General features: G+C 40.4%; 1 protein-coding gene across 1 annotated transcript in view; it reads right to left on the bottom strand.

Annotated features, from left to right (window-relative positions):
- The window catches only part of LOC132815198 (collagen alpha-1(XXI) chain-like), a 114,287-nt gene extending 96,499 nt beyond the window's left edge, over positions 1-17,788 (bottom strand). Inside the window, exons 1-6 of the mRNA XM_060824013.1 lie at positions 17,744-17,788; positions 17,639-17,650; positions 17,435-17,518; positions 14,518-14,571; positions 3,323-3,376; positions 678-731 (exon numbers count right to left, since the gene is read on the bottom strand). Coding sequence (XP_060679996.1) covers positions 678-731; positions 3,323-3,376; positions 14,518-14,571; positions 17,435-17,518; positions 17,639-17,650; positions 17,744-17,788 — 303 coding nt within the window. The remainder of the gene's footprint in view (positions 1-677; positions 732-3,322; positions 3,377-14,517; positions 14,572-17,434; positions 17,519-17,638; positions 17,651-17,743) is intronic.
- Between the last annotated feature and the right edge of the window lie 8,182 nt (positions 17,789-25,970).

Genomic DNA, 25,970 nt, shown 5'->3' on the forward strand with positions numbered 1-25,970 from the left:
TGGAATGTATTTAATTTTTCTTCTCATTTTCACAAAGAAGTTGAAAAGTGCTTACAACTAAGGAAGTGTTTACAACTATTGGTTCAGTTGTAAAATAAAGCAGTTCAGCATTTAGTATCTGATTTTAAAGTTCTGATGCCCTATTCTCAAATCTACTAAAAGATTGGAGAACCACATGCAAACATATGGATAGAAGATAGAATCTCTCATTCATTATCGTGAATGATATTATTGAATAGTTAGATAGCAGTGCAGGCATATTTTGGAATTAAGGTACTGCTTATAGGAATGGCTAGAACTTTGGTACCTAAGAGAATATCTAAGTCAGACTTGAAATTTATAACAACGTCTTTCAACACATGAGAGGTGGGAGTAACATTAACCTGAAAACATTCTGATTACTCATGTCGAATTAATGCAATAACCTTAATCAGTATGAAGCTCTGCTGAGAATGCACTCTGCAAGAAAAGACACAAGAATCTTTCCCGATGTCATGATTTTTCTTGAAATGTCAAAGACAATTGGAGATGAATCAAATATATATCCAACTTTAATGATATATCTTCCCAGTAAACTCTTCCTTTAGTATCAACGCTTTAATTTCTATTGAAGAAGACACACATTGCATGGTTGCAAACTGATTTTGATGGTGAAGGAATAAAAATTGATAGCCTACAGTGTCTCCTTTTGGTCCAGGCTCCCCGGAAGATCCAGGCACACCCAGCTGACCCTGAGTTGGGAATAAGAAATTATAGATGTTAGAAAGAATTGCAAGTGTAGATCATGCAGGTCAAAAGGTACAATATCAATTACATATATCACACATTAATTTTACAAATTAAGGTGGCTATAAAGTTTTATCTGGCCTTGGTAAGATTATGATGAATGTGGCAGAAACATGAAAAAGACACAGCAAAGAGAGGATAGAATACTGTATAACAGTGAATGATCCTTATAGAGGACGGTATTATAGACTTTCACATGAAGAAAAGAGATTGCAGATCCTCTCAGAGTCAGACAGCGCTCACTCATTTCAGGCTACAAAGTATTAATGAAGACAAGGATAACTACCAACACAAACCAATAATGTGTTAGATTGATATTACAGAAAATTACAGTCATGGACTGTGCTTTAGAGTATTAGGTTACTCCCTCACCATTGAGGACTGAATTGATTAATTGCCCTCAAACTTTCCTTTCTGCTGGAACAAAGTCATGTTTAATCAAGTTCTTTTGCACAAGTGAATAATTTGATAGTTAAAGGAAATGTTGTCATTTTATGGGTTTTCTGAAGGCATTCTATATGAACTTACAAGAAACACTTTGAGATAAAGCAGCAGCATGGAACAGAAATAAAAGCAAAACACTGAGGATGCTGGAAATCTAATGTAAAAACCAAAAATGCTGTAAATACTCAGCAGGTCAGTCAGCACTGTGAGTTAATTATATCAGATTAGATCAGATTCCCTACAGTGTGGAAACAGGCCCTTCGGCCCAACAAGTCCACATCGTCCCTTCGAAGAGTAACCGATCCAGACCCATTTTCCTCTGGCTAAAGCACCTAACACTATGGGCAATTTAGCATGGCCAATTCACCTAAACCTGCACATCTTTGGACTGTGGGAGGAAACCGGAGCACCCGGAGGAAACCCACGCAGACAAGGGGAGAAAGTCACCCGAGGCCGGAATCGAACCTGGGATCTTGGTGCTTGAAAATGTTTTTTTCCAGAACTTCCCAGTTCTGAGGAGAGTCATGAGTTAACCATTAAGTCTTCCTCTCTCTTCCCACAGAAACTGCCAAACCTGCTGAGTATTTCCATGTTTTTATTGTGAAACAGAAGTTGGTTGGTGAATCTGAAACAGAATTAGGCTAAATAAAAGTCCATTCAATTGAAAGGATTAAAACTGGTATTCCCCAGACTAGCGTCGTCCAATGGAGATCATTCTAGTTATGGATATGATAATGTTACATTAGCTCCAGGGAATAAGTTTCATAGAAAATGTCTTCCACACAATACAAGTCAATGTACTTCACTTGTATAGTTACTTAACAAACACCCACCACCATTTAATGCAAAACTTTGCAGTCCTTCATCTTCAATTACATTTAGAATTCTGGCCTGAATTTATCAGACACATCTCATCCTTGTGCAGCTTTTAGGTAATTTTCTCGGAAGGTTAGTCCCCTGGCTGGGGAGAGAGGGTAGGGATACCATCTCAGAATGTATTTAAGACTGAGGTGAGGAGGAATTCCTTTAATCAGAGGATGGTAAATCTTTGGGAATTTTTCTACTTGAGAAGGCTGTGGAAAGCTCAGCCATAGCAGTATATTCGCGACACAGATTTATAGGTTTCTAGATCATAAAGCCATTGACAGATGTAAGGTAGTGCAGGAAAATGTATGGAGGTAGAAGATCAGCCACAATCTAAATGAATGGTAGTGTGGGGTCGAGGCCTGTAGTATAGGGTTGGATGGGAAAGTGATGGGTTGCATACCTGCTCTGTTTTCCTGTCCCCACCGCGTCCACATATGCTACTGTAAAACTCACCCTTATAAATTTGTAAAACCTTTGGCTTGGCCAGTTGGAAGGCTGTGTGCATTTTCCAGTGCTCCATTTCAGACAGAGAGCTGAAAATCTAGAGAGTTCAGTGTATAAGTTCACCAGGCTAAATGTCTGGGAATTGAAATTCCAATTATGAGGGGAAATGTAAGGGACTCAGACTACATCCATTGAAGAACTGAAAATTACGAAAGGTTTTGAGTCAGTAAATGCATCAAAATGTGTTTGGTTGGGAATCCATAATGAGGAGATATCACTTTCATATTGCTATTTAGAAAATGAAGTGAAGAAAAACTTCCACTGGAAAATGAATGATTGGAGCACAGAATGATTAAATATGAAGCATTTAGAAACTGTTATATTGTTTAAAGGAAACATAGGTAAGTATTGGTGGAAAATTGGTGGAAAGATGGGAAAAGAGATTATCAGATTGAAGGTTATGGATTGCACTATGATACATCCTGCACGGAGATCACAGTTCCTTATAATGACACAATTTTCTGTAGACTTGAGTTAAGTATGTCAAAAGAAATTTTAAAACTTAAGTGGAAATGTTTTCATTCAAAACTAGTCAGATTTGGTTTTAACTATTTTTCAGGGTTCAACAGGACTGGATGAACTCATTTAGTAAACAGAGCGAGGGTCTTTAGTTTTTAGAATTATGGCATGGAGACGATGGATGGTGTGCAAGCACAAGGCAAGACTATGTTACAGTAAGATTACTTCATCAAAAAGACAGAAAATAGATGTAATGCCCTACCTGCATGCCTTGAGAGCCAGGAATACCTGGAATACCTTGGTCACCAGGTCGTCCCTTAGAAATGAAATATAAATTAAAGGTACAGTACATCTCACCGATTATCAGCACTTTGTTAACATGTATGTCATTGGTGGCTCTAAGCAGAGAACATCCTGAAATTCAAGGTTCTGCATTTAAATTCCACCTCACAGCTTAAGCATAAAATAAAAGGCTGTTACTCCTGTACAATATTTAGCAAGCAGAACAGTGTCAAAGGTTCTGTCTTTTTGAGATGTTAAACAGAGGCCACGTCAGGGCAGAGGCAAAAGATTCCAGGGCCTTATTTCAAAATAGAGCAGTGGAAACATCCCCAATGCACTGGCTATGATTTATCCATCAATAAGCATCACAGAAACAAAAAGTAGATCATATGGTCATTATCGCATTGTTGTTTGTGGGCACTTGCTCTGCACAAGTTAGCTGCCACATTTTTTACAGTAAACAGTGACATTTTTAAAAAAGTACTTCTTTATGTGTAAAATGCTTTGAGGTAACCCGTGGCTATGAAAATCACTGCATCAATGCAAGCCTTTCATCTTTTTATTCCCAATATAAAGGAGTTGAAATGAGCTACCAGAGGATTCTATGATTCTCTATGATTCTATGACTCTATAATTGGGGGACCCTTGTTGCTCAGGGCTGTATCTAGGATGCCTACCTGTCCAAAAAGGTTAGATACAGCAGCATGGAGTCATAGAGTCACAGAGATGTACAGCATGGAAACAGACCCTTCAGTCCAACCTGTCCATGCCGACCACATATCCCAACCTAATCTAGTCCCACCTGCCAGCACCCGGCCCATATCCCTCCAAACCCCTCCTATTCATATACCCAGCCAAATGCCTCTTAAATGTTGCAATTGTACCAGCCTCCACAACTTCCTCTGGCAGCTCATTCCATACACGTACCACCCTTTGTGTGAAGACGTTGCCCCTTAGGTCCCTTTTATATCTTTCCCCTTTCACCCTAACTCTATGCCCTCTCGTTCTGGACTCAGGGAAAAGACTTTGTCTATTTATCCTATCCATGCCTCTCGTGACTTTGTAAACCTCTATAAGGTCACCCTTCAGCCTCCGACGCTCCAGGGAAACAACCCCAGTCTATTCAACCTCTCCCTATAGCTCATATCCTCCAACCCTGGCAACATCCTTGTAAATCGTTTCTGAACCCTTTCAAGTTTCACAACATCTTTCTGGTAGGAAGGAGGCCAGAATTGCACGCAATATTCTAACAATGGACTAACCAATGTCCTGCACAGTCGCAACATGACCTCCCACCTCCTGTACTCAATACTCTGACCAATAAAAGAAAACATACCAAACACCTTCTTCACTATCCTATCTACCTGTGACTCCACTTTCAAGGAGCTATGAACTCGCACTCTAAGGTCTCTTTGTTCAGCAACACTCCCTAAGGCCTTACCATTAGATGTATAAGTCCTGCTAAGATTTGCTTTCCCAAAATGCAGCACCTCGCAATTATCTGAATTAAACTCCATCTGCCATGTCTCAGCCCACTGGCCCATCTGATCAAGATTCCAATGTAGTCTGAGGTAACCTTCTTCACTGTCCAGTACATCTCCAATTTTGTTGTCATCTGCAAACTTACTAACTATACCTCTTATGTTCACATCCAAAGTTCGTAATCGGATTAGTGAGGGACGCTGGGAACTATTTCAGAAGCGTTCAGCAAATGGTTCCATCAGTTCTCTTCATAAAGGGGGCAAATAGTTTTATTAAATAGTTATTTCAAACTTCTGGGGAGTTGGCACTCTTCTACTGGTCTATGCCCCACTTCCACTAGCTAAACATGTTCAGACAGCAGTCATTTTCCAGCCATGTTTCATGAGCCATATCAATGGCTGATGATCCAACTACCAGTTCAGGCATCAAGGAAACAGTGCTGAATTTCCCTAGTCCCTGAATGATGTGGACACTGTGTAGTCAATAGGGAAATTATGACAAGATTTGAAAAATTTGATTCTTGATATGAAGAAAGAAAGTCCAATTTTGCACCCAAACTTTGAACAATACGATGAGACTCTCACTAGAGAGTGCCGAGAGACCGATTTGCATGCATTAACATCGCATCATTATTTATTCGAACCTCATTTCCACGTAGTTTGCTATTCTCTCATGTACCTGAGAGAAACAAGTTGGCATCAATTCCTCAAGTCACAGCAGGTACCTGGTGACTCCAGCTCACTGCTTGCTTCCCTATGCCTGCAATTTTTTTAAATCTGTACAGGTTAGAATCGGCCACCTGCCAGCCTCATATTATCATCATGGCACGTCTTCAACTCATTTAAAATATAGTCTCCATTTCAATAAGACACTTTGGAGTACACCAACACCTTTCATTGTAATGCAGCTGCCAGGCTGCTGTCAGATAGATATAAAGAAGTGGCTTCCCCTTGTGGGAGAATCTAGGATAACAGGGCACAACCTCAACATAAAGGGTCATCGATTTAAGACAGAGTTGAAAGTGAATGTCTTCTCTCAGACTGTACAGAATCCATGGAATTCTTTATCACTGAAGCTGTACAGGCTTGGCTGTTAAGGATATTCAAGACTGAGAAAGGTTTTTAATCAGTAAGGGAATCAAGATGAATGGGGGATAAAGCAGGAAAGTGGAGTTGAGGATTATCAGATGAACCATGATCTCAGTGAAAGGCAAAGGAGACTCAATGGGCTGAACAGCCTACTTCAGCTCCAACGTCTTATGCCTGCTTTCCTTCTTCATGGCTGACCTGTTGTGTATTTTAGTTTTCTAATACTAACTTGTGCATTGTATTACATTATCCATTCAGACTTTGCTGACTGGACCAGTATTTATTGACTATCCCCAACTGCCCTTAAGAAGGTGGTGGTGAGCTTTTGATACAGAGCCTTTAATGCTCTTTTCCATCAGAAATGCATCAAATCTCTCGTAATCTAAGAAGACTTTTATGACACAAGCAATGAACTGCATAATATCAAAGCTGAATACTTTGAAATGAACTTGGCTGAAACCACCTCACATAGAACAGTACTTGTGGCACATTCTTTCTATAGTCATTTGGGCACTTATTATGTGACCATATTAGTGTTTTATATTTTATATTTCATTAATGGAATTAAGTATTGAAGAGTTGAGCATGTCAGCAGTGACTCAGTCAGTGGCGCTCTTATTTCTGAGTCTGAACTGTGCGCATTCAAGGCTACCCAGAATTGAGCACAAAGATCTGGGCTGACATTTCAATACAGCAGGAGTGCTGTTAGGGACAGAAACAGAAATCAAGGACACCAATGCTGCTCTTGGCCAAGGCCCTCCCATCTGAGCATAGCAGCCCCATCCCTACAGTGGGCCACCTAGACTGCTGGACCTCAGTTATTCGGCCTTTGACCTTGTTGAAGTGCTTCTTATGAATGAGATGTGAAACATCCATTGTCTCTTGCAGATATAAAAGATTCAATGACATTTTTTGGAAGAAGTGCCTAGGCAGTTAGCCTGCAGTCCTGGCTGACCATTTATCTTGTAACCAACATCAATCACAAAACCTGACTCTGATCAATATCAGCTCTGAGCTTTAAAGAGACTCTTGTGGACAAATTGGTACTTGTGTCTTTTGTATTATGTGTGTTATATTATTAATATCATATATTAAGTGACTTCAAATACAATGTGATTGCTTGGCTATGAAAAAATTAGAGAGATGTATTGAAAAGCATTGTATAAGTCTCTGTATTTCCTTTGAAACTTTACTCCACTTGTTAAAAAAAAGTGTCCATCCAGAGAATCAGACATTGAACTGTGACCGCATTACTCTTTATATAATGAAAAGTGAATTTGCACCACAAACGAATTAACTGATCTGGGACATGCAGTGTTGAGGTTGTGGCTGCATTCAAGACAAAATAATCAATGTGTTCTAAATGTTTGAACTGCCAAGAACAATGGGCACTCACACGAGACATTGGAAAATACTTGTTGGCCCTGGAATTATACCACTGTGTAAGTCACCGACAGTAAGAAAGGAGAGGAAAGAACTGAACGTAATAGTCCCAATCATATATTGTTCTATATTCTGGTGCTTATTCAATGTTCTTTTTGAATGGCACGTTTCTCTTGTTTTCAGCAAAACAGCAGTTAACTCATAATTAATGTTGCTCAAAGAATTAATTTGTTTGCATTCTTGTGTCATAAACAATTATTTTCAGAGGACGGGACTCTTTCAGCACTCCTGCATGACCAACAAAGAAGGAAAAATAATCACAATGTAGCCATTCATTGTGAAATACAAGACTTTTCTTTCAGTACTGCTTAATTTAGATGCAAGGGCACAACTCCTTTTCTCGCTTACTGTGCTGTGGACACACACCAAGTAAAGAGCAAGTAATCAGTAATGCCATTCATCAACATCAAAATGCACTTGGTGGGCACGCTGGCGGATAATGTTTCACAATGTAAGGAGATGAGTCATTGTGACCACAAAACCATTACAGTGGGATGTATTTCAAGTGAATGCAAGCAATTGGGTGAAAGTGACTACTTTGCCTTGTGCACAGAAAGAAAAGGAAAGTTTTTTAAAAAAATAATGTATACAGGGCAAAGACAACAGGCACAGCATTTCAAACAGTTTCATTATACCTTATGTCATTACCTTATTAAAACAACATTTTAAATGATATAGGACTTGAGAAGACAAAAGTAGATTAGATTAGACTGCCTATAGTATGGAAACAGGCCATTTAACCCAACAAATCCACACTGACTCTCCAAAGCGTAACCCACCCAGACCCATTCCCGTACCTTATATTTATCCTGACTAATGCACCTAACACCTTGGGCAATTTAGCATGGCCAATTCTCCTAACCTGCACATCTTTGAATTGTGGGAGGAAACTGGAGCACCTGGAGGAAACCTACACAGACACGGGGAGAATGTGCAAACTCTACACAGACAATCGCCCAAGGTGGGAATCAAACCCTGTCGGAGCAGCAGGGTCCTGGGTTCGATTCCCACCTTGGGTGACTGCCTGTGTGGAGTTTGCACAGTCCAAAGATGTGCAGGGGCTAGGTGAATTGGCCATGCTAAACTGTCCATGGATTTGTAGGTTGGGTGCATTGGTCCGGGGTAAATATAGGGTAATAGGGTAGGAGAATGAGTCTAGGTGGGTTACTCTTTGGCGGATCGGTGTGGACTTGTTGGGTCAGAAGACATGTTTCTCCCTGTAGGGATTCCATATTTTAAAAAGTACTATATTAAAACTATCAGTGCTTACTGTTAACTGAATTTGAAATTCATGTCACCCTATTTTTCATGGGTACTTTCGTTGTGTGAGTAGTACAGCAGTACACTTAGATTTTCATCAATTCGATTGCTCTTTTATTTTGTTGAAAACTTAAGTGTGTAAAAAATGCTGTTCTGTCTTGGATTTAGAGCTGGTAGAATAGGAGGACATTCAGATGGATTTCAGTGTAGCAAAGTGTGAGGGATAAATTCTTGGAGGAAGAATGAGGGGAATCAATAGATGACAAATAGCACAGTTTTACAATGGTGCAAGAACAAAGAATTACTGGGGCATTTGTGCACTAATCTTTGAATGCTGAAAAGCAGTCATTAAAGCCTTTAGAATGCTAGGTTTTATAAATGCATCGAGCTGGATCTTATGATTAAGATTAGAGTGATGTTGAAAAGCACAGCAGGTCAGGCAGCATACGAGGATCAGGAAAATTGACATTTCGGGCAAAAGGCCTTCATCAGGAATGAGGCTGGGAGTCTCGGGGGTGGAGAGATAAATGAGAGGGGTGGGGCTGGGGAGAAGTAGCTGAGAGTGCAAGAGGTGGATGGAGGTGGGGGTGAAGGTGATAGATCGGAGAGGGGGGCGGAATGGATAGGTAGGAAGGAAGATTGACAGATGGGAGAGGTCATGAGGTGGTGCTTCTGCCTTGTGGATTTTATGGTTATCTAGCATTGTGTTTGAAGACAGTGGGTGGGAGTGGGCATATAAAATCCAGTGTGTGACTCTTCCCTCCACATCATCCCAAACCTAGTTGAAGTTTCATAATGATCACTGTGGCTTTAGCAGGCTGTTCACTTCTTGTTTATTAAGGAAAATGATGACTGGATCATTCTTGGCACAGTGAGAAGAGAAGTCAGCAATAATGCTATCAAGCATGGTCTCAAGACACCCTCGCAAATTAATGATCACAGGAAAATCACTTTCAGCGTCTGAAGTCAAACCGAACACAAAAGAAGATGGTTTTCAGAATTTAATCATCAAAGCACTAGGGTTTCATTGGCAGAATTCCTCAGGGCTGTAATTTTATTCAACTGCTTCATCAATGATCTTCCTTCCATCATTATGGCCAATGAGTGGGGCTGTTCACTGACCAGTCCAGAGTGTTCTGTTCCATTGAAAACAGAGTGGTCCATGCCAGTCTGCAGAAGAATGACCATGCACTGTGGGCCATGCAAATGACAATGAGCCTTTGCCAAACACTGAATGGAGTCAGTCAGTGCACAGCAGTTCCTGTCTTCATTCTGCCTAGACTGTGTATCATCAGCACAATTGTGATTTTAAAATGAATTTTGTTCAACATGTTTTGTTGCTGTTTTGAATTACTGATATTTTTGTTTCATTCCAACAGCTGGACTTCTGGCCCCAATGTGGAAATATGCTATATATGCACAGAAATGAGTTCACAACTGCTAGAGATCACTAGGAGATCATTTTACTAATGTATGCAGGTGAGATGATAAACTATGGCAGTAAATTACGAGTATGTTGCACTTTTGTGTGATTGCTTGAACAACAGCATTGATAAACCCATTCAGTTGTGCCAGTGATAAGAGGTTACCTTTCTTTTCTTATTGTCCCTTACACTGTCTCACATTTTTATCTTCACTGTGATGATACGCAGCCAAAAATGTATAGCACTTCCCTCACATTCCTGCTCATAACCAAAGTAGGAGCGGACTAGGACAACTACATAATTGCTTGGTGGTGGTATATACTAAGTTCATACCCATTTTTGGAATTGCATGGTCTATAAGCATCAGTACTTTCAGTTTGAGTGCACAATTTCTAGTCCCCTCCCACCCCCCCCACATTTAAACAAAATCTGACTGGCACTCAAATTCGAACCAAAGTGACTGAACTGTCCATGATCAAATGAACAGCTAACATCGTATGCTAGTGAAAGACAATCTTTCCCATCCATTCTCTCAGCCCTTAATTAATGGTATTTCCACACTGAACCCATTTATCAATATGTAGCATCACACACTTCTCCTGCCATCTTTACAAATTTGAAATTCACAGATTTTTATAATTATTTATACAGCAGGAACAAGTGGAATTTTCCATTGACAGGATGCTGCCATTAAGCTACAGAGCCATTCTGCCAATCATATAAATCAGTTATGGGGTGTATGGATTTCAGATCTGGCACAATCTCAGATACTTAGTCCACATGTTCCAAACACTGACAGATCATATCAAACAGTATGTCTTTTTGGCTGTTCATAGCAGGCACAACATACTCAACCAATCCGTACTTGCAAAATTCAGAAAATAATGTTTAACTTGGTATAATTTCATCCATGATTGAATCGGTGGATTCACTCATCCACAGGTTCAATCAATAAGCACATCGACCTGGACCCAATATACCGACCACTGCAACGGACAGCTGGAACTGACAACCGGAAGCAGGAGATTCAAACCACTACAAATGGCGGAGAAAAGATCACAGAAGCGCTTCACAGGAGGCTCCCAAGCACTGAGGATGTCACCTAGACAGGGGACGAAACGTCTGCAACACAAATTCCCAGCTCGGCGAACAGAACCACAACAACGAGCACCCGAGCTATTAATCTTCTCACAAACTTTGAACCGGTAAACTGCATGCCAGTCAGTCTAACCTCAGAGAGCAAAGATGCTGGAAATCTGATACAAAACCAGAAATTGTTGGAGAATCTCAGCAAGTCTGGCAGCATCTCTGGAGAGAAAATAAAGTTAACATTTCAACTTCAGTGACTGAAGGACAGAAGAACAGGAATTCTGAAGAAGGATTTGAAATGTTAACTTTGCTTTCTCTCCACAGATGCTGCCAGACTAATGAGTTTCTCCAGCAATTTCTGTTTTTGTTTCTGTCTAACCCCAATGGTGGGGTACTAGTGGAAGTAATTCTGAAAGACAGAATTAATCTGCATTTGGAGAGGCAGAGATTCAACAAGAACAGTCAGTACAATTTTGTTAATGGGAGGCCAACTTAACTGTTTCTTTCAAAGAAGTGACCAAGCATGTTGATGAAAGCAATGTATTCAATGTAGTTTACTTGAACTTCAAGGCTTTTGATAAGATACTGTCTGGGAGACTGATAGCAACATTAAGAGCGTTTGGGTCCAAGGAAATTTGGCTAATTAGATCCAGAATTGGCTGTGTAGCAGGAATAAAAAGGTGATCGTTGAGGGTTTTTTTTACGACTGAAAGCCTGTGACCAGTGGGGTTCTGCAGGTACCTTTGTTGGAGCCTTTGCTGTTCGTGGTATATATAAGTCATTTGGACATGAAAGTGGGAGAATTGATCAGTCAGCTCACAGATGATTTTAAAAAATGGCAATGTGATAAATAGTGAGGAGGATAGCTTTAGATTATGGGAGGATTTTGATGGGCGAGTCAAGTAGGCTGATCAGTGGTAAGTGGAATTTGAACCAGATAAGTGTGAGGTGATGCACTTAGGTAGTACATACAGGAAAGGGAATACATGATGAAATGGTAGGAGCCTGGGAAGCATCAAGGATCCAAGGGACCTTGGTATGCATGTCCACTGATCCCTTAGACTAGCAAGACAAGTAGATAAACTGATTAACAAGGCTTGTGGAATATTTGCCTTTATTAGCCGAGGCATGGAGTTTAGAGCAGGGAGGTTATGCAGGAAGCAATATAAAATAATTAAGCCATAGCTCGAATAATGTGTGCAGTTCTGGAATCTATATTAAAGTAGAATGCAGCAGCATTACAGAGGTTGCAGTGGAGATTTATCAGGAAGTTGACTGGTTGGAGAGTTTTCGTTATGAAGAGACATTGGACAGCCTGTTTTCCTTGGAACAGAGGAAACTGAGAGGGACATGATTGAGATATCCTCCTCAATTCAGTCCTAAATCTGCTCTCCCTAATTTTGAGGCTATGCCCTCTTGTCCTAGTTTCACCCGCTAGCGGAAACATCCCCTCTACTTCTATCTTATTTATTCTCTTCATAATTTTATATGTTTCTATAAGATGCCCCTCATACTTCTAAATTCCAATGAATATAATCCCAGCCTACACAGTCTCTCCTTATAAGCCAACCCCCTCAACTCTGGAAACAACCTAGTGAACCTCCTCTGCACCCCCTCTAGTGTCAGTGCATTTTTTTCTGAAGGAGACCAAAACTGCGCACAGTACTCCAGATGTGACCTCACCAGCACCCTATACAGCTGCAACATAACCTCCCTGCTTTTAAACTCAATCCCTTTAGCAATGAAGGACAAAATTCCATTTGACTTCTGAATTACTTGTTGCACTACAGACCAACCTTCTGTGATTCAGGTCCCTCTGCACAGCAGCATGCTACAACTTTTTACCATGCAAATAATAATCCTTTTTATTGTCATTCCTACCGAAATGGATGATTTGACATTTATTAACGTTGTACTCCATCTGCCAGACCTTGCCCATTCACTTGAACTATCTATGCCCCTCTGCAAAGTTTCACAGTCCTCTGCACACTTTGGTCTACCACTCATCTTAGTGCCATTTGCAAACTTTGACACACTATATATGATCCCCAACTCCAAATCATCTATGTAAATTGTGAATAATTGTCCCAACACTTAACCCTGAGGCACACCACTACTCACTGATCGCCAACCAGTAGCATTAATTTATCCCCATTCTTTGCTTCCTGTTAGCTTCCATTCTATCCACTCTAATACATTACCCATAACGCCACGCACCTTTATCTTATGTAGCAGTCTTTTACGTAGCACCTTATTGAATACCTTTTGAAAATCTAGATATACCACATCCACTGGGTCCCTGTTGTCCACTGTGCTCGTAATATCTTCATAGACTTCCACTAGATTACTTAAGCATGACCTACCTTCCATGAACCCATGTTGCGTCTGTGAAACCCTTGTAACAATTAAGAAATATTTAAGTGTACACTTGTGAGGCCAAGCACTGGAAATTGGGATTAGAATATTCAAATGGTTGTTTCTGCCTGGGAAGACTTGATGTGCTGAAGGATCTTTTTCTGTGCCTCTATGATCAATCCAGAGTGTGATACCAATTACACTAAAGACCAATTTCAGATTATCATTTGGTTCGCAATGTGGATTATTTATCCTTGCTAGAAGCTACATATATTTGTAATCAGGAGCTTTTCCTCTGCAGGAGATACAATCCGGGTTTTGCACTTTATTGAATTAAACAAGGTTATGGGGTAAGATATTTCCCTGGTGTATTTCCTATGGCAACAGTTTAACCAATCAGTCAGCTTGATAGCCAATGTGCAGTCTTTCTTATCCAGTATAAATCCTTACTCCCTCTAAATGTTTGACATATTTTCAGTCCTGATGATTGCAAGATGTAAATATTTGATAGCAGATTTTTTTTTCAGCAAAATTGATGTATTTCATGAAACATTTTACTCTGCTTGAGACTGGGGTCGGGTTTAAGAGACCAGGGAGAGGGTTAGAGAGTAGGTGCATGACTTTGGGTGGGGAGCCTCTGATGGGCCCTGGAGACTGATGTAGGAGGTGTTTGCCCTCTTTCCAGACAATCAACCCACACAGCTAAAGTTGCCAGGCCTCCTTCATGATATGGGCCTCCCTCCCCCCACCCTGGGTAGAATAGCAATGGGGGTGGGGGGGATGAGGACCTTAAGTGGACATTTACTAGTCACTTAGGATGACAGTGGGCCCCAGGTCCAGTTTTCACAATGCCCTTCAAAATTTCAGTCAGGTTGGAAGGGATCATGTAGGTAGCTTGATGGCCATCTACTGGGTTTTACATGCCCCTTCACCCACTGCTCACAAGCCTAAAACTGAGGCTTAAAATCAGCTACATGAGTATGATCACTTCTTTTGGCAATGTAGAAATATGTAGAAAATGGAATAATACTCACAGGTAGACCATTCATTCCTGATTTTCCTGGTTTACCAGATTCTCCCTTAGATCCCTGGTTAAAAGAAAAATAATAATTATTGGACTCAATACATTGTGCTGTAAACCTGATAGGTCTTGCTTCTTAACATAGACAGAATTGTGGGACAAGGGATTAAAGTTGAGGCCATTTCATTTCCACTACATTTTCATCAAAATCATCGATGAGGAATTGAAGTAGCTTTCCCATACATTTGTTTTAAAGATATAAAGTGTAAGGTACCTTTTTTGGTATTTGCTTTTTAAAAAAAAGTGGCAGATGGATTTGGCTTCAGTTTTGTGAAACTTTTTTTAAAAAAAGGTCAGAAATTCATTTGGAACAGTGACCTAAATAATAATTCCCAATAAAGCATGTCATTTAGACATGTGTCTATCAGGAAACATGTGGTGTTAATTGATGAAATGTTTATGCAGCTGACTTTTTGACAGATTGAGGAAACAGAGCAGGGGCCATTGGTTTAGCTTTTGACTTCAGTTCAGAAAAGTGTTTCCATTGTAACAGAAGGGTTTTAGTTTGTGAAGTTGCTGAGCTGTGAGAGGTTGTGTAGAAATGTTCAAGTTGTCAGAACTGAGAGAGATTCATGGCAGAAGAACAGGCAAGAACTGGTAGAGTTATCTCAGTCCCAGAACGAGAACTTGAGTCAGTTTAGTAAGAAATTAAAGGGTTGAGAAAAGAGTGATATTACTCTAGGATTTGAGTATTTTTGATGGACATTGCTGGGAAACAAGTTGAAAGTTTTTTCCTGATTTATGTTAACAACTTTCTAAACTATCATTTATACATAGCTTTATTTTACCTCACTTTCGTGTAACAAACTTTTGTTCTGTCATTAAGGAATATCTGCAGACTTGCCTGATTATGTTCAATGACAATCAACCTCAGACTTAAACATTATCTATCAAGTCAAGTCTCTTTCTGGGAGTTGGCTTATCAATACCACCATCAGCTAGAGATCATAACATATTTAACTCCTTGTTAACCTCAAGTTTCCAGAAAGAATAATCAAAAACTCACACTCTAAATGTAGTTTGATGGCAACTTCCTTCCAACTGCCCTGAATGTAAAAGATGGCACCATGTTCAAGATAGTAGCAGTAAAGGTACTCAGGTATATTGGTGGAGGAATTCAGACCCTGATTCTAATTCAGACTCTGCACTTAACTACTGTGATATTATAGACCTCAGAACTTTTCTGACTGTTCATAGATTGAATGAATCAGCAAAAGATAAGCTGTTACACTTAAAAGAAACAACAATAAACTTTATCTGGAATAAACTACCAAAAACTATTAAACATAAACAGGAATGGAAAGGAATTAGCCATATCTTGAAAAGAAGAAAGTTGACATTAGTTAGACAAAACTGCTTTGACACCTGGTTGATAAACTCAAAAACTTTATTACCAGAAGGAAAACTGATTAGCCTGAGGAAAACATTAAGGAGTTAACTACAAGAAAGCTGTGCCTCTGACAGAGTGGTGTTGGAAAAATATAGCCAATCAGGCAGCATCCGAGGAGCAGGAGGATCAATGTTTCTAGCATAAGCCTATCATTATGGATGAGCTTGTGGCCCAAGGGGGCTGAGAGATAAAGGGGGTGGGGTGGGGCGGGGGGTGTGATGGTGGTGGGTTGTGGGGCTGGAGGAATGTCGCTGGGAATATAGTAAGTGGATGAAGGTGGGGGTAAAGGTGATAGGTCAGAGTGGAGGGTGGAGCAAATGGATGGGAAGGAACAGACAGTTAACCTCAATGTAACAAGGGACAAAGAAGCTACTTCTGATAAGAAGGCATGCTGCAAATTTGTAGTAATTTGAATGAAAAGACTTTAAGAAATCATCAATATATTACTTCACAGACCTAAAGGACAAAAATTTGTATGAAAATCAAACACCAGAATTTCCCTTTAACATATAATTGAAGAATAACACTGACAATGATCAAACAGTGACAAGCATTGAACCCTGGGCAGACTACCATTGGTTGAAATCCTGGCCAAATTCCCCAATAATTGGGTAATAGTCAAGTTGGGTTGTGAGACTTAACTTGCTTGCTTGAGGGGTCTTATTTTGTTTGGTACATGCAATAAAGCTTAAATCAGTATTGTGTCAGTATCTGGTTGTCAGTAAGTCACAAATTAAAGGTAACTACTGGTGGTGATTTACCCACAACACTATCAAAGCCCAATGGATTAAGTGTGGCCTTCTTTGGGGTAAAGGGAATTACTCTGTGTTAGTGCTACCTCTGCCCTCTTAAAAGTCCCTTGTTGCCCTCATTCATATTCCAGCAATATGCCTAGTGCACTGTTGGAATATTTCTCTTCACATGGTCCTGCTTACTCTCAGCAGCATAAATTCTGCCAGGAATCCTACACCAACAAAAAACCCAGGGAAATGGGTCAGTATTAGGACAGATTAAATGAGTCAAACTTTTGGAACTTTAGTTTAAAATATACGAGTCAGGAAGTCAAAATAAAAGCAAGGTTACATTATAGTGCTACACTATCTTTGATGAGGACTCAAACTCTCAAAAATTTGTTTTATTGAGTTGAAAATACAAATGAAGCCCAGAATAAGTGCTTAGGAAAATATGAGCTAGCGAGTCACTGATTCCTACAGTAATCTCTACATGGCTCAGGAAAAAAGGATGAAAGTGTAATTTTTCACATACATCAAGTGTCTATGTTTTGTATAAACTCCAGAGCTAATACTGCTAATGTTACCCTGTACATGTGTTAACTTTGAGTAGGTTGCAATAACTTCAAGCCGTCCATTGTGGAATAGATTGTTAAAACTACAAATTTAACCAGTTTTGAAATCAACAATATGTGTAATGTTGTGAATTGTTACCCTTGTCAGATATAGGTACTCAGTTGTGAACTTACTTTTCGTCCAGGAATGCCACGTAATCCTGGTGGGCCTGGTGGACACGCACAGACTGTCTTGGGCTCCATTCTGTCAGGAGGGCACTTGTCAAAATTAAATAATTAAGAGTTTTAGAACAGGTCACATTTTGGTCAAGTGATAAAATTTGAATTGAAAAATTGCTAGGACTTGGTTCTCCTTCTGCACACAAAAATATTACTCACCCTCTCATCATCCTAAGTAAGAGAAAATATGGAAGAAATTAGTTAAATATGATAAAGCATTTTATATATACACACACATAAATATATGTATAAAATAATTATTACGCTTTGGGAGTTCTCCATTGGCTGTAAAGCATTCTGGGAATCCATGGCATCACAGAGAAAGAAGTACTTTAGTTTACATCTTAAAATATTAAACTCTAGTTGCCAGCTCATTAACTTCTAGGAAATCATTGCACTGAATAAACACATTTTTGTTAATTAATGAATCAATTACAGCCATTTAATGCTTCTTTCTCCATTTCTTTCAATGCAGCTAGAAATTTACTAGAAATCCATTATTAGTAGTTCTGATTTACAGCATCTCCAAATACACTTTTCTGATTTGGGAAAAATACCACAAACAGAACAATGTTTTCCAATTTAATTTCACAATAGACATTATCTAGCACAGACTACCTGATCTTATAAAGAATGTCATGCAGGTTTGAAAACAAAAACAAAACACCTCAAAAATGTTACTGACAAAAAGAAAATTGAAATGATTTTAAAGTTCACAATGTATGAATTTATCAGTAAATTTGGAGCGCTCAGCTTTTAAGTCTGAGGATTTTCAATGGATCCAATGTAATGTTTGTGCTGAGACAGGCAAAGTTTCACCAAGTCATAAGGACCAGAGAAAGAATCACAGAAATGGAATTCAGAAGAGGTGAACTTTACTGCTGGGGAAGAGTTGAGAATGTCAGAAAAATGATTGAAAACAAGTGAGATTTGAACGCAGTGAATCATAAAATGTTACATTGCCTATCTCCAAAATGATATGCACCATTTGCATATGTTGTCCAGGAATGTGCTGGCTAGATGGATTATCTATGGGAAAGGCAGGGTTACAGGGATAGGTGGGTCTGGATAGGATGATCTTCAGAGGGTCAGTGTGGACTCGATTGGCTAACGGCCTGCTTCTACACTGTGAGGATTCTGTGATTTAAATGAGTAGCAACCCTTCAATTCAATTGTGCTCCAGCAAGGATGACAACCGAAACCTTTAGTATTATACTCTTGGTCTCATTCTGCTAAAGAATATTTAAGAATCCACTAAAGTAAGTAAAACAATTAATTTAAGAAGCATCTTGTTGATTCTGCAAGAAACAACAAAATAAGGTGAAACTACATCACTTCCTGTACGCTGTCTCATTAGCATATCATACAGTCAGAATTAACCCTTTATATTACATTTACTGCAAGCATTAAGGCAGTTTTCAGGATATTTTCCATTTCCTGGCTATCGTTTTGTCACTCCAGCACAGACCTCTTTGCTGGAATTACTAGGATTCTCCTTATGCTTCCCTTTGGAGACAAAAATTCTGCCATGCATTGTAGTGGTCAAGTATCAGATTTTCCTATTAGGGGATAAGATTTGTACAGTGGGCTTGATTCTGTGTCAAGAGCCTGGCATGGAAGAGCTGTATATCAAATCCACAGTGGAGGAGCTTGGCAAAGCTATTGATTTGCTGTTATGTCAAGTTCAAGGAATAACAGCAATCTGATTGAGAAGATCAAATTGCACGTTTACCAAACCTCAAGTCCTCAGCTCACCCCTCTACAATAGTGAACATAAGCTTGGCAAAAGAAAAGGCTGAATATGTCTCAGCCATATTAGATTAGATTACTTACAATGTGGAAACAGGCCCTTCGGCCCAACAAATCCACACCAACCCGCCGAAGCGCAACTCACCCATTCCCCTACATTTACCCTTTTACCCAACACTACGGGCAATTTAGCATGGCCAATTCACCTGACATGCACATCATTGTGACATGCACATCTTTGAGGACCCGGTGGAAACCCACACAGACACGGGGAGAATGTGCAAACTCCACACAGTCAGTCGCCTGAGTCGGGAGCTGAACTCGGGTCTCTGGCGCTGTGAGGCAGCAGTGTGCCACCATGCTGCCCATACCTGTAGTATCTCTTAATAGGACTTGGTCACCAGCTCAAAGGTCCTGAATTGTGTTAATTCCAGCAGCGTACAATCATTGTCAAGCCAATGCCACCTATTCTGACTTGACATGTTCATCAGACGGATGATGGCCATAGGGTTAAAATCCTTCTGTATGGTGAACTGGCCAGGAGGTCATAGTACCCTGCATGTCTATACTTCCACTAGTCCACTATAATTACATTTGGAAGTGAGGTCTGATGATGGATTTTCATTCTGATGACTAAGAGATGTTCATCAACGACAGGGACCTCTGGTGACTAACTGTTTTGAAGAACATTGAAAGAAATGAGGAGAAACAAATAACTCAGCTGACTGAAGAGGGCTCAGAGAAAATAAAAGCCAGCAAATTGTGCACATTCTCAGCCTTGGTCTTTCTTTGCAGTGTCTGTCATGCCTGAATGAGAAGCCTGAACCACACCAATGCATAAAACAGGGTTGATCATGTTGTAAGATATTATCGTACAGGATGCAAGGCTGCCACATAATGACACAATGATCCAATGCGTGCTTTTCCGATTCATAGGATGATGTGTTCTGAATTTTTGTGTTAATGTATAGCACCTAAATACTATAGAAATTACAAAGGAAGTTGAGCGATGCCAAATATATTTCAAATCTACAAATAATTAGCTAGCACTTTCTACTGTTTATTTTGAATGCTTGGGCCAGCTGAAGATTTTATCATTCCTCATTTATTTTCTCTCCATGGTTCTGAAATAATGTCATGAGATAGACCTGATATTCTCACAGCTTTATTCATATTGTTTTGACTGGCTATGAAAATTAGCAATTTAAAATCTGAGATCAGCAAAGTGCAACAATCTTTAACTAAAATTGAAAATCAAAAGATTGAGGTGAAGTCTGATCGTTGTTTCAAAATGTCATACACAGTCTTGTATGGCTTTGATTTTGCTAAGAGTAGTTCATTGTGCTTAAAGCACTCCTCTTCTGGTTAAATGTGGAGAATTATTGGTAAGGTAATGGAAATAGGTGTTTTTCCCTTAAATCTTCAAATAGATATTTTAATTTGTTCATGGGATGTGAACAGCACTAACAAGGCCAAAATTATTACCCAATCTTAATTGCTCTTGAGAATCAGCTACTTGAACTGCTGCAGTCAGTGTGATGTAAGTACACCTGTAATGATAATTTTGTTCCAATGGTAATGAAGAAATGGCAATATAATTGCAATGTGTACACAACAGCATTAAGGTTATGAGACTTTAATGTTAAATTCCAGTTAGTAACCCACTCACTGGAAGATATGGCTTCCACATTATCGGAGAGCTTTACTGATGAAGGTGCAAATATATTTTGGTCAAGTGGGCGGCACGGTGGCACAGTGGTTAGCACTGCTGCCTCACAGCGCCTGTAGACCCGGGTTCAATTCCCGACTCAGGCGACTGACTGTGTGGAGTTTGCACGTTCTCCCCGTGTCTGCATGGGTTTCCTCCGGGTGCTCCGGTTTCCTCCCACAGTCCAAAGATGTGCGGGTCAGGTGAATTGGCCGTGCTAAATTGCCCGTAGTGTTAGGTAAGGGGTAAATGTAGGGGTATGGGTGGGCCGCGCTTCGGCGGGTAGGTGTGGACTTGTTGGGCCGAAGGGCCTGTTTCCACACTGTAAGTCTAATCTAATTAGATTAGACTATCTACAGTGTGGAAATAGGCCATTCAGCCCACAAGTCCACACTGAAAAATTACACTGAAATTGCAGCTGCAATGACTGACCAACAATGACGAAATAAATAGTATAGACAATTCTGCTTTGATTAAGTATTTTCTTAAAACTTGATTGTAAATTAATATCAGATCATTCATCGATCAGGATGAAATTAGTCTACTGCAATGCATGCCCATCAAAAGAACACCTGAGCTAGTATGTCTGAGTACCAACTGTGAGATTGGCACCAAATTCAAGAAATAATTTGGTTCCAAACAGTCTGTTATTAGAAGTGATTAATTCCAATAGTTTGGATTTTGCAGTTGCAACAAAGTTACATTGTTTTATGGCACAGAGAGCAGCATGGTGACTCAATGGTTAGTACTGGTAACCTCACAGCACCAGAGACATGGGTTCGATTCCAACCTGGGGTGACTGTCTGTGCAGAGTTTGCATATTCTTCCCGTGTCTGCATGGGTTTCCTCCCACAATCCAAAGATGTGCAGGTTTGGTGAACTGGCCATGCTAAATTGCCCATAGTGTTCAGTGATGTGTAGGTTAGGTATATTAATCAGGGATAAATATTAGGATAATAGGGTAGGGGAATGGGTCTGGGTGGGTCACTGTTCGGAGGGTGGACGTGGTTGTTGGGCCCAATTGGCCTGTTTCCACACTTTAGGGATTCTAATTCCAATTAAGCAAACATTGCTTACCACTGATCTCAATGAAAGTCCACAAAGATCTCCTGATCTCTGTCACCTTTCTTGATGTTAATTTGACTGTGGATCTGACAATAGAGGATCTCAGGCAACAGGGATAAATGATATCATTAAGCAGGCCAAATAGCTAATGGCAAATGAAGAATTATTGTTGGCAGCAAAGAGAAATCAAGGTGGATTGATAATCTTTCAATTGTTAATAATTTCATAAGAGCAAAATAAGGATTGGAATATATACATGGAATTAAAGGTAGAAACTGAAATATGAAATACTTATTTTGAAAAGAATTCTGGGTAATTCAATACAAAAGCAAATTACTGTGGATGCTGGAATCTGAAACCAAAAGAGAAAATGCTGGAAAATTTCAGCAGGTCTGGCAGCATCTGTAAGGAGAGAAAAGGGCTGACATTTTGAGTCTAACTGACCCTTTGTCAAAGCTAAAAAAAAGGGAGAAATAGGGAGATCACACCTAACACCTCTCCGATCACACATGGCACCTTCCCATGCAATCGCAGAAGGTGCAACATCTTCCCCTTTACCTCTTCCATGCTCACCATCCTAGGCCCCAAACACTCATTTCAGATTAAGCAGCGTTTCACTTGTACCTCTTTCAATTTGGTCTATTGCATTCGTTGCTCCCAATGTGGTGTCCTTTGTATCGGAGAGACAAAACGCCGACTGGGTGATCGCTTTGCTGAGCACCTTTGGTCTGTACACAATCAGGTCCCTGACCTTCCCGTGGCTTGCCACTTCAGCACACAATCCTGCTCCCATGCCCACATGTCTGTCCTTGGCCTGCTGCAATGTTCCAGTGAAGCTCAATGCAAACTGGAGGAACAGCATCTCATCTTCCGAGTCGACACGTTACAGCCTGCTGGTCTCAACTTTGAATTCAACAACTTCAGATGATTATCCCATCTCGATCCCTCTGTTTTCATTCTGTTCCGTAATTTTATTTCATTTATTTTATTTTTTTTTCCACTGTTCTGTACCTTTTATTTCTTGATTGTCTCTCTTATTCTCGCTCCCCATTCTCTCATCAGCTTTTTCCTCTCCTCTTCCCCCCTTTGCTAACCCTTCTCCCCTGTTTTCCATTTTGCCTCTGCTTCACCCATCCCCCACATATTTTGTCACATAGCACTGGCTTCAGCCTTGGTCATTCACAGCTCCTAATCTCCCTATAATCTCTCTATGCCTGTCATTATCACCTCTTTATTGCTACCTTTGCTTCTGGAGCCATGACTCACCTTCTCTCAGCCTATTATAAATACCTCCCTATTTCTCCCTTTTTTTTTAGCTTTGACAAAGGGTCAGTTAGACTCAAGACATCAGCTCTTTTCTCTCCTTACAGATGCTGCTAGACCTGCTGAGATTTTCCAGCATTTTCTCTTTTGGTTTCTGGGTAATCAAAGAATGGGAAAAAGTTGTGGCTATAAGAGATGTTCCTTTTTTGAGGTCTTTTAGGTATTGGAGTTCATTTCCTCAAAGTCCAGGAGCAGTAATTACTGTTTATGGAACTTTGGGGACAAAAGATCAAAACAATAGCACTTTAAAAAGGGGGAACTGAAATAAAGACTAGGACCACATTGTCAGTGAGAGAGAGCGAGAGTCAAAGAAACCTAAACTAGTGTTTGACCTAGCAGTGAAAATGCACAGCTACTGCCTTTGCTGTTTGAGTTCAAGTATCTCTGGACATTGGAGTGCACATAAGAAAAATGAACAGACAGTGAAAATTACAGGCCACCTTGGAGGAAGCTGTGTGGGAGAGCTCACAGCAGAGGAGCAGATAAGTGCATGGTTTTTAAGTGTAAACTTGCTGGTTTTTTTCGTGAATCTACAATAGTGAGTTATTTTTGGTTATATGTTTTTTTCAGATCTGTCTCTTGATTAAAATTTTAAATTAAAAACATAGGTACTAAGTTAGCCTGGAGCGGTGAGTCATAGAGATGTACAGCACGGAAACAGATCCTTCGGTCCAACTCATCCATGCCAACCAGATATTCCAACTCAATCTAGTCCCATCTGTCAGCATCTGGCCCATATCCCTCCAAGCGCTTCCTACTCATATACCCATCCAAGTGCCTTTTAAATGTCGCAATTGTACCAGCCTCCACCACTTCTTTTGACAGCTCATTCCATACACACACATCACCCTCTGAGTGAAAACGTTGCCCCGTAGGTCACTTTTATATCTTTCTCCTCTCACCGTGAACCTATGCCCTCTAGTTCTGAACTCACCCACTTTGTCTATTTATCCTATCCATGCCCCTCATCATTTTATCAACCTCTATAATGTTACCTCTCAGCCTCCGACATTCCAGGGAAAACAGCCCTAGCCTATTCAACCTCTCGTATAGCTCAAATCCTCCAACCCTGGCAACATCCTTAAAAATCTTTTCTGAATCCTTTCAAGTTTCACAACATCTTTCTGATAGAAAGGAGACCAGAATTGCATGACCTCCCAACTCCTGTACTCAACAAAGGAAAGCATACCAAACACCTTCTCACTATCCTATCTACCTGCAACTCCACTTTCAAGGAGCTACGAACCTGCACACCAAGGTCTCTTTGTTCTGCAACATTCCTAGGACCTTACCTTTAAGTGTATAGGTCCTGCTCAGATTTGCTTTCCCAAAATGCAGCACCTCACATTTATCTAAATTAAACTCCACCTTCCACTTCTCAGCCCATAGGCGCATCTCATGAAGATCCCATTGTAATCTGAGGTAACCTTCTTCGCTGTGCACTACATCTCCAATTTTGGTGTCATCAGCAAACTTACTAACTATACCTCTAATGCTCTCTTCCAAATCATTTATATAAGTGAAGAAAAGTAGTGGACCCAGCACCAAAACTTATGGCACTCCACGGGTCACAAGACTCCAGTCTGAAAAACAACCCTCCACCACCATCCTCTGTCTTCTACCGATGAGCCAGTTCTATATCCAAATGGCGAGTTCTCCCTGTATTCCATGAGATCTAACCTTGATCACCAGTCTCCCATGGGGAAGCTTGTCAAACACCTTACTGAAGTCCACATAGATCACATCTACCACTCTGCCCTCATCAATCCTCTTTGTTACTTCTTCAAAAAACTCAATCAAGTTTGTGAGACATGATTTCCCACGCAAAAAGCCATGTTTACTATCCCTTGCCTTCCAAATGCATGTACATCCTTAGGCTGTCCTCCAACAACTTGCCCACCACTGATGTAAGGCTCACTGGTCTATAGTTCCCTGGCTTGTCCTTACCACCCTTCTTTAACAGTAGCAACATGTTAGCCAACCTCCAGTCTTCTGGCACCTCACCTGTGACCATCGATGATACAGATATCTCAGTAACACACCCAGCAATCACTTCTCTAGCTTCCCACAGAGTTCTCGGGTACATCTGATCAGGTCCTGGGGATTTCTCCACTAAAGTCTGGTTGAAGATTTGTAGCTCGGGTGTCCGTTGTTGTGGTTCTGTTCGCCGAGCTGGAAGTTTTTGCTGCAAACGTTTCGTTCCCTGGCTAGGGAACATCATCAGTGCTATTGGAGCCTCCTGTGAAGCACTGCTTTGATGTTTCTTCCGGTATTTATAGTGGTTATAACAATCCGCATCCATGAACATCAGCTAGCCACAAAACGACACGACCAGCTATCCCTAGTAGCCATACACTCAGACAACCAGGAACATGAATTTGACTGGGAAAATACTACCATCATAGGACAAGCCAGACAGAGAACAGCCAGGGAATTCCTAGAGGCATGGCATTCATCCACAAACTCCATTAACAGACACATAGACCTGGACCCCACATACAAACTACTACAGCTGAAACTGACACCCGGAAGCGGCAAGAACAAACCCCTATAAATACCGGAAGAAACATCAAAGCAGCGCTTCACAGGAGGCTCCAATAGCACTGATGATGTTCCCTAGCCAGGGAACGAAACGTTTGCAGCAAA

The sequence above is a fragment of the Hemiscyllium ocellatum genome, chromosome 4, assembly GCF_020745735.1.
Source record: "Hemiscyllium ocellatum isolate sHemOce1 chromosome 4, sHemOce1.pat.X.cur, whole genome shotgun sequence".
In the NCBI taxonomy this organism is placed as follows: Eukaryota; Metazoa; Chordata; class Chondrichthyes; order Orectolobiformes; family Hemiscylliidae; genus Hemiscyllium; species Hemiscyllium ocellatum.